An 18,829-nucleotide genomic window follows, 5' to 3' on the forward strand; every position below is an offset into this window, starting at 1 on the left:
ACTTCAGACAAAAAAAGCAGTGTACAAAACAGCCAGTTTAAAACAAAAGCCCCTGTACCGAATCAAACATGCAGTCGAGCAGCCTTGCAGAACCACCTCCTCTGTACAGCTGTTCCAGGAAAGCACGGAAAAGAAACTCAAGTTTGCACTTCAGACAGAGGAGTATCTAAATACATCTTACAAGTAAAGAACACAATGAAGTATTTGTTACATGTCTCCAAGAGCTTTGAGCACGAAGACTCTACGGCTCTGCTACTTTTCTTTCAGAAGACTGTAAATTGTAAGGGTTGTCTCGTTTCATTCATGCACATAAGTTTGTACAGAACATTTTGCACTGAATTCCTTTATCATGACACCTTTAGTGATTATTTCCACTGCCTGTACAGATCACTGCCTCCCTAAAACAACAGCGCTGGCTTAAGACACTTCAAGATTGCACATAGTTGAAGAGAAAAACACCAGTCTGACACAATATGAAGACTTCTTCTTAATGCCTTATTTTTCACTAATAACAGAAGGAAGTAGAAGATACAAAAGTGGGATGTCAGAAACCCTTGTATTTATTTACACAGGTTTAGATGATGTTCTAATAACAATGCAAATTTCATGTTCAGGCCAATGGTGTACATAAAGCCTTTCCTTCCAATGGTGACATGTCTCTGTCTTCAGTTTTATAGGAGCTTCAACCACATCTCACAGATTAGCTACCCTGAATCATCAGCTAAGGTGAATGATTGCATTATCAGTCTTTTAAAAAGCAGCAAATGCCTATCCTCTGCATTCCTGCTTGTCTCTTCCTGTCCCAGGGTCATTCAACAGCAGAAAACACACCTCAACCTGACATAGCCCGGCCTCTTTCTTGCAAGATACACTCTGTTCATTTTCAGAACTGGCTCCCCAGCTCACCTCATATGGAAATCAATCTATCTGCCATTTCTGGTGTAAATTAATTGATCCTGACATGGTTCACTTCCCCTGCCATCTCTAATGGTGAGGATCACTTGCTTTCCTGATCCCATCCCATCTCTGTGATGACAGACAGCAGGTGCTCACAGAGAAACAGCCAAGCTAGACATAGTGACAGAAAACAAAGCGAGAGCATTTAATGTAGTGGTTTGTAAACTGTGGACCCTGACGATGTCAGGCTCTCCTTTGCACACAGAGAAACAGAAAGGAGAGACAAATGTATGAATGTTCATCCTACACATGAAGCTGAGTAATAACTACATGGTTTTCAGAAAAACCTCACACGCTTCTGTCAGCTCAGCTGTGCGTTTTGATCCTTATCCTCTCAACCAGGTGACAACAACCAAAAGGAAACCAAACCAAAACAAAACCAACAAAACCCCCACATCTCCACCCCAGTGCAAAGCCATCAAAGATTTAAAGTGCCATATAATACAAGGAACATCCAAATGAGTAATGTGAGAAAAAGCAACAATCTGAACACCTTCACCAAAAAAAAGCAATTTTTTCTCTTGGTAGGAAAGAGTTCACAGATGAGGGTCAGGAGATACAATGAGCACAAGTACAACACCAGCAGAAAGTGTGGAACTCAGAGGTACTGCCCTTAGGCAAGAAAATTAGGTCAGTCTTCTCTACATTGATCCAAGTGGAAGTTAAAGATCTCATAATTCTTTTCAAAAAGAGCAAGGGATAACCCCTGGAGCTGGCCAACATTCCCTCTATAAATAACATATGTTCTCATAGCTAAAGCAATGCATGAACTATTGCTAGGAGCACAACAGCGGCCACATTTAAGGGCAGTCTCTATGCTACCTATAGTCAGTTAATGGCTTTACTTTTTTTGTTCTTGCAAGTGTTAAAATAATTCAGCCACATCACATAAGCTTTCTATGATTAAACACATTTATACTGATATGCAAACACACACTGCAGTGCTCTATAAACAATTTTGCCAGGTTAACATATTATGAGCATATATTTTCATGATTTCAAAACAGTTTTTAGAGTGAACATTATTATGGCACATACCCTTTCATATCTGGAAAAGGAGCAAGGAGTTGCTATTGAGCAACACATATAATGACATGCAAGTTAATTGCTGAGTTGATCACTTGTAACACTTGGTGTCTGTTGCTTAGAGTATGGACTTGGAAATTGATTAGAAAAGAGAATCACAGCATAGCTGAAGGAAAGAGCAAGATCTGTCTTTGTGTTGTAATCTCGAAGACCATTTAGCTTTTGCATTTCATGGCAGTATTATAAATTATTTACTATGTATCTCAAAGAGTATATATGGACCTGTTTAATTATCCATGAAGAGCAGGACAAAATAATCTGAATGTTAGTTATAAACATGTATGCAACTGTTCACAAAGAGGAAAATTCATTTCAGCTGAGGAACAACTCAGATCTATAAGGTTACAGAAAGACTTTGACACTTAACAAAAAAAAGCTTTCACACATCTTAAGCAGAATACTAAAAAGCACAGGCTGGTTTGTAGAAAGAAAAGTCAGTAAAAAAAATAGCAGAAAAGAAATTAAAGAAAACCACGGGGAAGGCAACAAATATTGCAAACAGAGGATCTATTCCTAGCATCTTACTAGTTTACATTTGAAAGGATTCTGTTCCTTGTTAAGCTGACTTTAACTGAGGAAAAGCAGATTTGTCTCTCTGGCACAAAAGCTGCTGGCAAGTGTTATACTTTGAAAAGGGATTCTTTAAATTTTGTTTTTATAGATGATAATCATTTGAAGAGACAAAAATACCCTAAGATTTTTTGTTTTCAGTCTCCTAGCTAATTCTTTGATAGTCTAACACTTATTATAGGGAGATTCCAACTGTCAGTGTAATATTCAGACAACTTCTTGCTCGTGTAACCTCATTATGTCAGTAATTTCTTCAACAGAGAACACAGGCCACTGCCATTCTTCATTTTGACCCCTGTATCTCCTCTGAAAATGATGGTGTTCCAAGACTGGAGTTATAAAAAGATGAATTCATTCCTAGATGCTAATAAATTCATAAGCTTCTACCCACAGTAGAACACATTAGTTCAAAAACAATATTAAAAAATGTGAGTCAAATATTATTAGGCATACTGAAGTAGCACTATATGCCTGTAACCACATTAAAATATTCTAGTAACACTGAACAGTTTTCATATGGAGGGTAGTTGAGTTTTACCTCCAAGTACAGAACTGTCAAAGGAACTCTACCTTTTGGATTAGTAAAAATAAACTATGTGTAAAATACTGCTCCCAAGACTCTGGTAACACTTGACATGATAGGATATTAAACAATTTCTTACCTTTTCCCACTTCTAGAACATTACTTAAAGTCATTTCACACCAAATAACTATGTGAGCAGTGTGAGCTGTAAGACCATGTTTGGAGTTTCTCCTCTAAAATTTTTGCTTTGTTTTGAAACTGGAATGTTTCCCTTCAGTGGATAATATGTGATTGCTTCCAGTAACAGTTTACATTAACATTTACATTTGTTAGCTTATGTTGTCTTACTGTTTGTGAGCTAGTTCAGTTAAGCAAGCAAGGGTTTTCAATCTGCCAATACAGGCTTCTTCTCCCTCCTTGCAAACCATCAACCTTTCATTTTCAAGTGATGCTACATCATCTCTCGTATTTTTTTCCACTATAAACAACTGTTTGGCAAAAATTTTAGTGCTAGCTTAAAACCATAGGGCCTCCCTCACATTTATCTCCTCCTTCAAAGAGAAAGAGGCAACACTTGATAGGTATTAAAAGAATTCCTCATTCTGCCACGCATTGTTGAATCCAAAGCCAAAAATGGCTAATAGATAGATAAGCATGGCAAGTACAACCCCACTTCCCTTCCTTTTTCCCCCGAAGTATTCATTACTGTTCTCTGTCAGGGAAAGGCTATGGGGTGAGGCACACAATTGGTCTGACCAGTAGCGCTATTTCTAGCCTATTTTGTATTGCAGAGCAAAATCAAATTAGAGTTTAACTGTGGACAGAGTGAAATATTTCACATTACTGTACCTGCAAACCTGACATTCAGATGAACTGTAACTGATAGTTCCCTCTCCTAAAAATGGCAAAGCCATGCTGGCTTTTTCTGTATTTTTAGATGGGCCCTTTACTTCTACAAGAGGTACAGTCTCCATCCTCATGGCTAATGACAGCAGGGTCTTTTAAATAATTAAGCATGGAGCAGTGGCTTACTTTGTAATATAAAATCAGTGACACTCCATTTTATGGAAAGTGGAATCCTAATCAGTTCATCCTGTTATACGCTTACTGCAACACAACCTTTTTCTCTTCTGTTCACTAAAAAAACACAAGCAGAGATTCATGACGCAAATTGTTCAGTGGCTCCTGCAAGCCTTCAGACACATGCTGAATACTTTTGGTAAAGCAGCTGCTTCCCACGCTGGCATGCTGCTCATCTAACCAGATCAGGATCTTACTAAACATGCAAGACACTGTTCTCCCTCACATGTTCAAGCATGTAATTATAAATTATGGGTCAGTCTTAAAAGAGTGATATTTTTTGTTGTCCTTGTTTAGAAATGTCATTCTTGCATCACATAAATTCTGTCACATTAGAGATCTGCTACTACACGTAGAGAAATGAGAGGCACTCACCACTCCATACGAGTACGTGTCACATGTTTCAGACACTGGGAGACTTTGGATAACTTCTGGGGCCATCCATGGAAAAGTGCCCACTAATGACATGTGTGTTGTATGGGAGTGGAACCTTGAGGCACCAAAATCACAGATCTGGTAAAAATAAAGAGTATTAAGAGTATCAATCTCATTCATTAGGCATCAAAACATCGAGTCAAGCAGCAGCATCACTCTATAAATAATTAAAGTGTTCATACCTTTAACACACCATCAGCAGCTATAACGACTGAAAACGAAAAAACAGTAGGTTACAAGAATGCTACTAAAAATAAACACAATACATTTCCACCACAAAAAACTTTGCTTTTTATAAACAAAAATGACCCTACAGTGAGGCAACACCTGAACATGCATACATGTACAACTATGATGGTTTCTTTGAGAAGCTTTAGAGAACATCTGCTGAATACCTGCAAACATCTGAACAAACACAAAACTTCTCAGGCCTTACTGAGTTCAAAGACAGCAACACAACTATAACTAAAATACAGATAAACTCCAGTCTCCCCTATGTAGTTAGGCTTAACAAGAAGCTCTCTGAAAGATTCATTAATAAAAGGTGAAAACTTACAACAGAAGCGAGATCTAGCCTTTTCTTGACTATTATCTCTCTGTGTGCATTATTAAAATCTGTGCCCCTCCTATCCCACTACTAGTAAGGAAAGTTTCAGTTAAAAGGCAGTTTTCAGCAAATTTCATAAATGGTCATCAACTGCCAAGCACAGACTAACCAGTGCAGCTCCACACTGAGTGCATATTACTCAAAAGCACGAATTATCTGTCAAACCTCAAAACAGGCCACAGTAAAGAGAAGATTTTCAGATAAGAAATAATAGGCCTCTTCCGGTCTATTGTGTCTGGTGTCTGCCAGCCTTTCCTGGTACTCAATCTTTCCAAATAGAAAAAGGAAGTGAGGAGTGTCCAGGCAATGTCTGACAGCTGATAAGATGGGTACATTCACAGTAAGCAAGACAAAACTTAAAAAAATCCCTCTGCAGTGCTCTGAATGGTGTCAGGGACTGACCAAGCCCAGACGGGCTCAGGGTGGGGAGGAGGCAAGAGGCTCTTCTGTGCTTCAATGAGTGCAGCTTGATGACAACCAAGGCATTAGTTCCACTTGTTCACAAAGGTCAGGTACATATTTAAATGCCACATTAACGGGTAACAGCAAACGCAGAGCATTTCAGTGTTTTGCTACTTTACCATTCCTGGACTTCAGATCCCTGTGGATTACTTTGACTGGAGCTTCCATGTGTAAATAGTGCATTCCTACACAAAACAAGGGAACAATCTAGTTAGTCAGGCTGAGCATGGCCATCATGTAGCAGCAGTCGTGTTTTCTGGTTCCCATTAATTGCACTCAGTATGAATTGGCACACCTGTATGCCATATTGACATGCTGCAGGAGAAGTAAAGCTTCCCATAAACTACTTCATGCAAAAAACACTACGCACACCTTGTGTATCTCTCAGAGCATTTATATGGATATGTTAATACTTTTTAATGTCATATTTAATTATTTTCTCTAAGGTGTTTTCTATGTAGGGAAGCCAAGATATTAATTTACTGTTCGTTCGTTAGTCCACACTAATTTTTGTGTGGTCACAGAGAACACAAATGATGAAACAGCTTATTCCGCATTATTACATGAAGAATTTCAATATGTTTGCTGAGAATAAGCCCTTAGCTTCCTTAAATGTCCCAATTTAAATCAAATGTAAGGATAATTATGCACTTTACCTCATAATTACTCTACATCAACAAAATTATCCTCTAGGGACTTGGGGGCAAACCAGAAGTAAAGCTGGCTCACAGAAGCCATTTTCACTCCAGAAAATATTCTGGATTCAAAATAACCAAGAAACATATGAAAAAGCACAGTGAATGGCGTTTGCTTTCTTCATGTTTGGGGGTTTGGATTTGGGTTTTATTACAATTTGAATAAAGAAGTATAGGAAGGCTTTTCTGACTTCATAGGGAAAGCATCTTCAGCTGTGCACTTTGCTGGCTGTGTTGGATAGTAATGCAATCGCTCGTCTTGCTTACCTTTAGCTATGTCAGTTGCCCATGTCATGATATGATCCATATCCATCTCTTCACTTTTGTTACTATTAATGTAATCAAACAGTGAGCCAGCAGAAGCGTACTCTATTAAAAAACAACAACAACAAACAAAATCATATGACATTTTAAAATTTGCACCTAAATTGAAAGGCCTAATGGAAACATTGCCAGTTCCAGAAAGCAGTCAACCTCTAGCTTAACTACAATGGGGGTTCAGCAGCTACTATTACTAGTAGTGCAGTAGGAGAATGGTAGTTTGTTCTGATTATCTCAATACAGAGATAGTCTACCAAGGGTAAAAAAAAAAAAAGGCAAAATCCTATATAACAACAGGCATTAAAATGAAAAGGCATTAGAAAGGTCTGCCATCGTGAAAGCTCAGGCGAACAGTTCAAGCTCCAGAGTAAAATGTTCTGGAAGCTCCTTGTTCAGGATCAACAGATCTTTTTCTTAACTTCTCTCAACTACGCCTACAGAAATCCACAGCAGGATTATATGGGTACAAAGGCTTTTTTGGTCCATTGGTGTTTGCAAGCGTGGTAGATGGAAACCAGTCTGACTGTCAGAGCTCGCAGGGTCAAGAGCTGGAATAACAGGCTTGTTACACTTAGACGCTTTAGGTTTGAAACGGGAGACAACCGAGACCTCCATAGCACCACTTTTATATAGCTTGAAATTCTTGCATATTTAAACAGCGAATGTGCCGTTCCTGATCAGATCTGCAGTTAATGGATGAGTTTGTTGGTATTAGATCCTTCTTATTTTTTCCAAAGACAGAGGATATTCCCCACTGGTGAGCAGTACTGCATCTAAATGATGCCCCATAACAATGGATTTTTTTTTTTTAAAGTAAAACCAAATGTTAAATATAGGACGTTCTATTAGGAAGAAAGGGTTTGCAAATAGAAAGGGAAATTAAAGTTTTCTTTTCCTATTTCCTCATGAAGGAACAGAGTAGGAGATCAAATCACTTGTACATGAAAAAATCGAAGGATGAAACTAGAGGTCTAACCCTAAGTAAACAGGCCAGAATTCCATGTGCTGCAGGCCATGTTTGCTAGTCTGAAGCCTGTAGCTCCTCTACTTAGTATTTATTAAATAAGTTTTATGTTTATTTAGCATCCATTCGTGTTTCACTGAAAACACAACAGGAAGTTTGTGTGTTGAAGCAGCTGACACATTTTCTTCCACCTGGTTGCTGAGACAGAGGGGGCACATGGCACCCAGCACTGCCCAAGCAGCACAGGGACCAGGGGGGTGCAAGGAGCAATGTCAGGCCTTTTGTGCCCCTCTCCCAAGGCTATTCAACATGCTGGGCGGGCAGAATTTACAACTTACTTGCAAGACTCTCAAAACCTTCATACCTAAGACAGCAAACCAGTTGGTATGCAATTGAAATGCTTAATTTCAGATATTTCAAAGCAGCCACAAAATCATTCCCTCTAAGGCTACATCAAATGTATCTGAATTGTTGCTAATAATAATATTAATCAATTAATGATAAATGAGAGGCCAAATGCATAAAAAATAAACATTGCTCCTCATCAAGGAAATCAAAACCACTGGGAGATTGCTGCGTGGAGAAGGAAGCTCTGGGACAAGACCGAATCTGCAGCCTAGAACATGGTGGGCCGTATCAAGAAGATTCCAGCGCTAAATGAAAGGGAAAAGAGAAAACAGGAAGTGCCTTGAAAGCAAATGCTCAAGTGGCAAGTTAGTTTTGGATCATGACTGCAGGACCTCCTGCTGAAAGGAGCCTCTGCAGGAGACAGAAGTGTAGCTTCTGATGTCATCGAAAGAGGAGTAAGCTGCTGACCTGCACATTTCCTCAATTAAAACATAAGCTTTTTTTAACCATGATGTCATCATCTGTCTCATAAATGGATTCCTCAGGAATAGGTTGGCTGCACGCTCTGCATGCCTTTACAATGCATAATGTGATCAACCAGGTCAGCGACAACTCGGCTCCCTGAGCCCTTTGCCACCTTGTGTGAACGGGGGCAAGGAAGCTGCCACCAAAAAAGCTCCATGCTCCAGTATTTCTTCTACATATTTATTGTGGCACAGGTTTTTGCTAGGAGCTTATGGATATGGAAGTCATATCACGAGGATAATTTTCTGTCAATAATGGAAAAGAGATATTTGCTTTAGAAATAAAAGCTCGGAATGACTTGACTCAGCCTGTGATGGGTTGTGGGATACACTGTACTTTTCTGTGCAGATGAGGGGCACAAGCTCCATGCACTTTTTGGGAGGAGGCAGCTGTAGTCAAAACCCAGATCTGTAAGGTAGATATCAAGACTGCTGTTGGCAGAGACAGCCAGTGACATGTAGAATGATGGGATCAGTGTCAGCAGCTTGCGGGCCGGACAATTGGCTGTAACACTGACAAACATGCCAGCAGGGAAGCGTTTTCACTGCAGACACAGCCTTTCTCAGAGAACTCTTTGACAGTCCCATATACGACATGATGTGCAGCTAATGCTCGGTACATGCCAGTGCCTGGCTGAATGCCCTCATCTCCATCACTCTAAAGAAACATTACTTTCTCAAGATTTCTTCTTGTTTGGGATTTTCCCTCATAAGAAATGGATCTCTGCCTAAACACAGGATTAAGTCTGCAACACTCAAGGCTATCCAGAAGATCACACAGTGAAAATCCCTCTAAAAGATATTTCAAGTGCAATTAACATTTCTTTTCTCAGTAGCCATTCTCTCATTTGAAAATGATGTGGGGAAACGGAGCCTTGCTTCCCTTCCAACCCATGGGACTCCAGCCTCCTTGGAAGTTGCAGAGAAAACTAATGCAGTTTGTTTAAAAAAGCATTTTTTAATTTTTTTTTTTTTAGCCAGGGTGGAATTGGAGCTCCCAAAATAACAAGCATAATCTCTTTCTCACAGATGGTTAAAAGAGTCCCCATTCCCAATGACATAACAAACTACTTCAGCTGCTGTCTGTCCTGTGACTGGCAAGCAGGTCAAATGTCCTCTGAACGGTGACCTTTTGTGACATCAAACTGAGGACTTTCTGAGCAGATGTCATCCTGAGCTGTTGATTACACATCTCCTTTGTTACTCTGCTTGCTGGTTACACCTATTACACTTATGTTACAAATTATATTAAAATTACATTACTTGATTTATTAGCTTTCTATTATTTTTATTGCTTCAGGACGGTATTGGAGCTCCCGTCTCTATGCTATCACCAGTGCATTCTCCAAGTGGTGCAGACTGTATATTCACCCCCATGGACCTCTGGAGCAGTGGTTCCAACACTGTGACCTCCAGCAGGCTGATACTCCTGTACATACAGCTCCCCATGCTCTGCACAGCGCTGTACCTCAGGGGAGCTCCCACTGGACTACAGTGCCATCTACTGTGATCATCAGACGTCTAAGAGACAGGTAGAAATAACTGAATTTTCACAGGTTCTGTCCACTGTCTGAGACCCAATAAAAACCTAAACAGCAGTGTTTTAACTGGTATTAGACTGTGCCATATGCAAATACTACTCTTCACATCAAACTCTTTGAAGTGTTACAGCCACGCCAAAACATACCTTCTAATCCACACTTTCACGGTTTTTACCTCTCCAAACATTGTTTGAGTAGATTGTAGATTACTTTGGGTTTATTTTCTACTACTATCTTACCTAGTTTCTCCCATACAGGAATGGAAGAAATTGCATTATCTGTAATGTAATTTTATATCTGAACCAGCTCCCAAGATAAGGGAAGGGGTGATAGAAAACTAAAACACAAACCCAACTTCTGCATAATGCTAGGAATGCCAGAACAAATGAAACCTAAGTTCCAGTAAATAAAAGGGGTTGTCTTATGGTATCTAATAAACCCTTGACTCTGTTTCAAGCTCTGCCCATGTCTGGGAAGTTCCCAATGCAGATTCTCCTATTTTCAATAGAGGCAGAATTCACAGTGCACCTTTGCTCTGAGCTGACTCTCTATGCTATCTCTGTGCCTTCCCTCTTCACAGAACTTGCCAGAACTTCACATCATGAAAACCTCTGCTTCTGTTGCACGTCAGCTCAAATGGAAAAGCAATTCATAGAACAGAGTGAAAGCTTCTATTTAAAGGAGTGCTGAGTTTGTGCACTGGGAACACCCCAGGCTCCAGCTACCTCTGTGGTGCCACCAGCTATAGTCCCAGCCTGGTTCCCACCTCCAGCACTCCCACTGACATTGAGGAAGGTTCAAAAAGGCCAGAACAATTAGAAAAACACAGACACTGGGTAAGAGTAATAGCTTGTAACACTGGAGTTTTACAGAATCGAGACAAAGGTCAGATAAAAATCCTTACCTGTAACTATGCCATAATTTGGAGGTTCAATGACAGCTCCGTAGAACTGAATTATGTTTTTGTGACTGAGCACACTGAGTATTTCCGCCTGTTGAAAACAAACAAACAAACAAACGAGACAGTTAAGAATGGGGCATCTACTACAGTAGTTTATTTTATACCCAGGCGGGTATACACAGATATATATATAACATAAACACACAGGTATCTAGGAAAGACTGTCCACAAATGCTTCACATTTGAAAACCTCATGAAGGATTTTGGCACATTAATGCTTGGTATGTTTGAGGGGGAAAAAGGAAGAAAAAAAATCAGACTGTTCTTTCATGGCCAAGGCATAGATGCAGAAGCTAAGTGTTTGGAAAAACTGAAGTCCTTGGAAAACTTTGTTCAAAGAAAGCTCTGGGATTTTTGGCAGAGTTGCAGCAGTCCTGTCCAGATTTTGTGTTTATGCACAAAGTACTATGGGTTCAGCGAGTCCAGCACTTCAGGCTCTTGGAGCATATCGTGCACACACAGCTTCATCCAATGTTTACTGGAAACATGGAGTTTCCAGGCATGCGCCGCAGAGTCTGATTGAATACGCGCAGCAAGAGTGCTTGAGATTGCCAAATAAACCAGTTCCAGTACAGCTGCAGAGCAGGCTGCAGATGTTTGGAAGTTCTGGGTAAGTATACAAAACCTTCAAATTCCACTTGAACGATGCTTCTTGGTTTGAGAAAGAGACTGCAAGAAAATGAGAACGTATACACAGAAATTAAGACATATCGTTCCTGTGGTTTTTGACAGAAAATAAGGTCAGATGTCTCCCTTCAAGGTCTCTCAACAGTGTTGCCTCTGTAGTGTACTGAAATAAATACTCAAGAAATTTTAAACACGTTTTTACACAAAATTACATATTATGCAAATACAGATATATACTATTATATATTTTTCTCTACTTCAAGATTTTGAGATTGCGTTAACTCTGTACTAGTCAAGAGCACCTAACAAGAGCAAAATCAGTTAATTCCTCTGAACTTATCAAAAGTACCTGATCTGACAGATCCCTTCTTGGACCCCTTGACTGGCTGTAGGAGCATTGCTGTTTACCTGCAGGTGGGCCTTCCCACATTTGCTTAGATAGTTGCCAATGAATTTATTTTGTGCCTTTGTAGATTCACTGAAAACAGAAAGACTGTAGCAGCCGTGATGCAGGAAACCATGGTACATCAGCTAGTGCTACTGTAATAAATGTACAGACAGAGCAAAACAGTGTGTTTTATAGCTGACACCATGACATATGCGTAACTGCATGATTACAGATAAAGGCGTCAGATGGCTCAATTTTTTGCTGTTGTTGTTTAAAACCTTTTCTGAGTAACTTCAACACAGTTTTGAATTAAGACCTTTATCTTTAGCTAATGCACCAACATTTACACATCTTCAATTAAATCTTTACCTATAACTTTGAACTTGGGTTGCACTAGCTCTTCATGCTGCTCAGCCTGCTCAGCAAGGGAAACAGCGTTACCATGAGGAGAGTCATCTTTTTTCACAATACCAGAAAATTAATTTTTTAAATGTATGCTGTTTTCAGCATATTGTACTGCAGACCGACTCACCTACGATTCCGCAACATACTTTAAGCAAATACGGGAAGACTCACCTGCAGGTAAACAGCAATGTTCCTACAGCCAGCCAAATGATCTGAGGAGGGATGTGTCAGATCAGCAAGGGATCTGTCAGCAGAAGGAGCTCTGCCCTGCAGCTGCAGCCCCAGCAGCCTCCCAGGCAGGGCAGGGGACTCCACTGCCCATTTCACCTGCTGCACCCTCCAACCTTCCATCTGCATGGGCTAGAAAACGCAAGACCCCTACACTTCAAAAAGTTCTGTATTGTGTTTTTATCTTCTTTATGAAATATTAAATGGGGGAATGTCCTTTAATTCCTATCAGCATTATTTCCCGATAACCGGGAGACCTAATACTCCTTGACTGCCTACCTGAATATTGTTAGAAATGAGACAGGAATTCCAGACCACAAACACAGACAAACTATCTAGACTGTCTTGTCTTGGACACTTTGGTCAGGAGGAGCAGAATAAAACTATCTTCTGTACGGTGCTTAAAACCCCACATCTTCAAAGCATTGTGCGCACCACCTGCTGGTGTTTACAATCCATGGACCTCAGCAGAACTAAATTGGCTGGTCTCACATTAAATTTTCCCATGGCATAATATACTTAGGCCATGGCTACAGAAGTACTACTAGATGAATCTTCTCAGAGAATTACTAAAAATGCCACATGATGAACACATTCAAGTGTCACAGCACCTCCCTATTCCACTGCAGCAATGTGCAGAACCAGTGGACATCAGGGGAGGCTGCGCTGCGGCCACACCACCAGCACAGCCCAGGCCGCCAACCACACAGCACTACCATGAAATGGGCAACAAGCAAGATAGGAGCACTGGGCCAAGAGTCCTTCACTGCTGCAGGCATAGTGACACACAGCTTTTTCTGTTTGCAGGGTCAAAAACCATTATTTTCTAAGATTATCTTATTTACAGTATATAGCACACTAAGATCACACTCCAGGAATATGAAGAAATGCTGTGTTGACCATGGCTAATACCATCCTCACATTGATGTTAATACTCTAAGCTGGGATTCAACAGACACCAAAGCAAGCTTCCATCTAAGAATAAGGAAAGGCACCTACTAATTGCCCACAGACATCCCGAATTAATAACTGGGGGGGGAAAAATTGCCAGCTTTTCCTAAGGACCATTACTTCTGAAAGAAATCCTTTCTAAACACTTTTAATCATTCTGCTGTTGTTAGAACTAGTGATTCCAGACTACTCCTTTCATGTTTTGTTCTTTTCAGTTGCTGTAGATCAGCTGTGAACTCTATTAGCCAATTTAAAGACACTTATTCCTTACAGTGAGAACCAGATGCAAGTCAATCCACATTTCAATCTTTGAAGCTTTTGTACTTTTTTTTTTTTGACAAGAAGGTGCCATATTTCAATGAAAGACCAACTTTCAGATGGCAAATTACAAAGCAGTGCTTAAAGACTGGTATTTCAAAGATCTCTTAGGCACTTACAAGAATATTTAGAATCACCTTTAAGCATCAAACTCGTACTTAAATGCAAAATGGTTAAATGCTTGGAAGAAAATCCTGTTATGCATCTGTCTGCCTAAAGGCCACTGAAGAAGCCAACCCTCTCTGGCTTGGGCATGACACACTCACTTCCCTCGGTACAGCTGTTATCTACCTTATGCAACTTAAATGAGCACCAATTTCCTTCCTAAAGCCATGGTGATGACAAACAACAAGTCTTTAGTTATTTCATTATATTACTTTTTTGTGTGAAAGACAGATTTTATTTTTTTTAAATGTCAGATTGAAACAGAACTGGAAGGAGCTCAGCTGAAAGAAAAGCACAACCCGAACACGTAAATACAAATTCCTTGAACATAACACAGAGACATAGTCAGACACACAAGGTGACTGCAGTGGAGTTGAAAATTATGCTTAGTCCCATGACAAGCTTAGTCACAGCCTAGTACTGATCATCAAACCACGCTAAAACCATTCACCCTGTATTTATGCCACAGGTATGGGTGAAATTCTGTACCTCTCTCGAGTCCTGCTCAAGGGAATTACAGACTAGATGCCATTTCTTGAAGGCAAAGGGATTCAGAAGTCTAAACAAACCTAATCCACATAATTAAACCACTCTCAGGAAATCTAAGGTCAGAGCAAATTACACTAAAGCATGTTAATTTAATTCTCACCGGCTCCCGTAGCATTACTGTAAATCTAACCCAATTCATAAGACAAATACAGTATAAGACTTAGGAATGCAGGTAGTTCCTCAGTGTACAAACTAATTGTGTCTTATGAACCATGGGCTAGATCACAGTGCCTAATGGCTGTGATATTTGTATGCTTGTTTAATCTCTGCTTTTTGACATATATGAAAATGTCAATTACATCATCTATGACTGACATCAGCCTTCAGCAGCCTCTAGACCTGCTAGTGCTGCTCTGAACCTTATAGTACAAACAGCTATGCACAAATACTCATATCCTCAGTATTTTCAGCAGGTAAAAACAGCATCCTCCTCCAGGCCTCGTCTGTGTTCAGCAGTTGAACAGGAACTACCAACATAGGTTTTGAGTGCAGCCAGCAGTCAATGAGGGGATGAAGCAAGATACCTGGACAGCACGGTCTCGTCCTGAGCAGCACAAGCCACAACCCACTGGGATGACACAAGTCCTGACTTGTTTCTGGTCTGTCCAGGGCCGCGACAGCAAGCACAGCTCAGCTCTGAGGAGATCTTCAAGGTCAGCGCTGACTGCAGATGTGGGCAATGGCCACCTGATGCTGAGCTGGCATCACTCGGGAACGCAGCCGAGGCCATAGCGTCACATCTTTAATTGCAGACACAAAGGCAGCGAGGATGTGGACGGAGGCACTTTGTGTACAGCTGTGTTGTTGCCTGCCAGCTACTCATACCAACCGCAGCTGCTCTTGTTAGAGCTCCCTATCCCAAGGCAGCTAAAGTTAGCAAAGAAAAGCGACTCAGCACATTTGAGTTACTCTGGTCCTCCTTGGAAATATGTTAGAAAGCTGTTACACTCACGCTTCCATTCAAGAGAAGTGATGAAGGGTTTGGGCTAACAGCTTATTCCAGCACCACAGCTGGATCTGCAAAAGAACATCTGTCCACAGTGTTTTCTCAGTAGCAAAAGACTTTTTTTGAATCACCATTTCATCCAGGTGCCTTTGAAGCCGCTGGCTGGAGAGGACAAAGTACGGCCGGCCGGCCGCCCTGGCCTGGGCACGCTGGTTTAGGATTAACACGCGAAGAGCTGCAGCCCCCTGCGAGGCCATCGCTCAGCCAGCAGCCCGACGGCTCTCCTGTTAATAAATCGGTTAATTGCACAGCAAGAAGTGCCTTCGCCCCATGCAAAATTACAGGGTTAGAAGTGGTTACTTAAGGAATCTGATTAACACAACTTCTTTAACTGCCTTCTAATATTTACTATTACATTGTGTGATAGTTTGATTATTATTTTTCCCAAATAAATGTTTGCCATGTTTATTAAGGAGATATTTAGACATACTTAAGGCAGCTTTGAAAAGATATTTTTTCCTAAGTCTTGTAGCATTTTTAATAGTTTGACCTTTGTTGTGCTCTCAGGAGAGTTGCAACTTAGCTGCTCTCATGGAGTTTTACAGTCTAATGTAAGGGCAGCTGGAAGAGGCCAGCTAATGTTTTATTAAAATTGGTTTTTTTACTGACAATCACATACAAAACCGACATTGAATGCTAACGTGAATAAATTCCTAACCTTTACTTCCAGATGCCTGCTCAAAACTACATTCATTCTGTGTCCGCTGCCAGTGCCTCAGGAATGCTTTCCTGTGAATCCTAATAGGGGTTGATGTCTCTTACAATCCAATGGTTTCTTTAGGTGAACAACCCCAAAACATCACTTTACAGACACAATACTAAGACAATCAGCATCTACAGTTCAGCTACAAAACACTAGTAAAATACTCATCTTAGAACACTACAGGCTTATGATTTTTTATGTAATGCTGACAAACCATCAAGCCAAAAAGAAAAACTTTTTCCATAATATATTCATGTTTTACACGCTTTAACATAAATATTACACAGTCTCATGATTATTCTTTTTAAATCATGTTAAGGTCTTGATAGAAGCCAGAAATTACCCACCAAAGATAATTTTAACTACTTCATTGTTTCTATCCTTTTGAAAGTTAAACTGAATTAGATTATTAATGAGCAGGATATAGAAACAGTTTATGTAATTTGGCTCTTTCTGAATTATTATCATACCGTAGTCATAGACAACTACCATGCTACCATCACTAACAAATTATCCTCTCAATATTCATTAAAGGGATACTTAAAGAATGTTAGTAATATAAAACTACTAATAAGAATTATGCAGCAGGCACGTTATACAATTATTACAGTTTTGAACATTACAAAGAAAATCAAGTGGATACAAAATAAAAATTTAGGACTTTGCCTACTGTTCTGTCTGTTCTCAGGAAGTTTTGTAAAAAAACCAAAATAACAAAGGTTTTGTGCTTTGGGGTCCCCAAGAAAAAAGCTAACAACAAGCAAAGCACACGGATTATCCAGTTCAGTAAATGTTTGTTATTAAACTGCTTTTGATATTAACATAAGAGGAAAACCACATGGACAGAGCAAAGCCAAAAAATCCTCAGTGAGATCTTTTAACTGCAAATAAGTAGAGTTATCATGTGCTTTGCTGAGTGCTGTGGGCACCATTCCAGCACAAATGTGTCACCACCTCTTTCAAAAGGCAACCATAGTTCTTAAAACTATGGCTGCATATCACTTAAAGCTGTATGAGCTTAGGGTTCTTTTTTAGTACTCATTTAGAGGTAAATTTTCGCAAATAAAAGCTGTTTTCTATAGCCCAATAACAAGTTAAAAGTCTGTCAGCACTTGTTATGTCTTAGAAGATAGCCATATATTCAATGTTATAAGGATACTGTTTCACAAACAACACAGGAAAGAAGAGTTAAATTACATTCTCAGATTGACACCATCAGTACTTGGGTAAATAAGACAATTAAATTCTCATAAGTACACCTACAATCACGTGCAAAACATGTATGTAAAAGCATTTTGAGCAAATGTTTCAAAGCATCAAATTCGCATCCAAAATTACATCCTACACTGTTACAAGTCCTAGAGATTAAAACTAGAAATATAAAGGAAACTAATAAATTCTCATTGCTATATAATAGCAATAACATATGTGGTCACCATTATTTTAAATCCGCTGGTTTGTATCATCACACAATTCTCATTTTTTGAAATAGTGTGGTAGAAACATAACTTTTAAATACCTTGGATTGACTTTTAGGTTGTACTCTTGAAGAAAAAAAAAAGCACGTTACCAATATACCTCAATTCTGTTAAACTGTCATAACGTACCGCGCTGAAGGAATATAGACATAAATTTATTATGTGCTGTTACAGGTTCACTCCATCTTACGTAATTCACTTTGAAATATTTCATCTGTATCATGCAGTACCAAACGTGTATGGGCATATTTGGAGGTAAGGAACTCCGTAGCATAAGTTAGTAGTAAAACATATTGGATATTGACCATTTGAAAAGAAAACTGAGTTTTATACTCTACTATAATTTTTTATAGCAACATTTGCACATAACTTGGCAGCTTTAAGGATACTTTGAAGGCTATGGTATCAGAAGTACTATCTAGTCATGCCTATCAAAGCACTGCAAAGGCTTGCTCAGCTCATGGAGAGCAGGTTGGTCCCTCCAAAAACCACAGGGAGGGAAATGTGTCCTTGTGATGTGGCCGTGGATCCCTGCCTTACGCAATAAAAGGGAATTACATCAAGCTACCTGGCTCGATCTGACACCAACCCACATCAGCCGCGTACAATAACCAGACGGAGCCCACCCAGCAGTAACTGAGCAAGCGCAGGATCATGGTGCCCGTCTTCCCCGTGATGGGGGTTAAAAACGTGCTATCGGTGAAAGAGGAGGCTGTTAACAGAAGCTGCAGCATTTACGATAAAACTAAGCAAGGCACTTTCTGCAGAAAAATCCTTACAGAAGGTTTAATATGCTTGAAAACAACATTTTGAGTTACAACTATACTGCCATTTACCAAAAAAAAACCCCACTAAAAACAACCAACAGACCGACAAAAAACAGAGAAACCAAAACCACCAATCCACATCCACAAAGTAAAGTGCACTAATATCATGA

General features: G+C 39.8%; 1 protein-coding gene across 1 annotated transcript in view; it reads right to left on the reverse strand.

Moving 5' to 3' along the window:
• The window catches only part of MAP3K20 (mitogen-activated protein kinase kinase kinase 20), a gene marked incomplete at its 5' end in the record, with an annotated part of 54,746 nt that overhangs the window by 21,061 nt on the left and 14,856 nt on the right, over positions 1-18,829 (reverse strand). The window contains 5 exons of the mRNA XM_080346891.1: positions 4,592-4,729; positions 4,834-4,862; positions 5,840-5,905; positions 6,683-6,784; positions 11,018-11,105. Coding sequence (XP_080203017.1) covers positions 4,592-4,729; positions 4,834-4,862; positions 5,840-5,905; positions 6,683-6,784; positions 11,018-11,105 — 423 coding nt within the window. The remainder of the gene's footprint in view (positions 1-4,591; positions 4,730-4,833; positions 4,863-5,839; positions 5,906-6,682; positions 6,785-11,017; positions 11,106-18,829) is intronic.

The sequence above is a fragment of the Nesoenas mayeri genome (assembly GCF_963082525.1).
Source record: "Nesoenas mayeri genome assembly, chromosome: 6".
Classification (NCBI taxonomy): Eukaryota; Metazoa; Chordata; class Aves; order Columbiformes; family Columbidae; genus Nesoenas; species Nesoenas mayeri.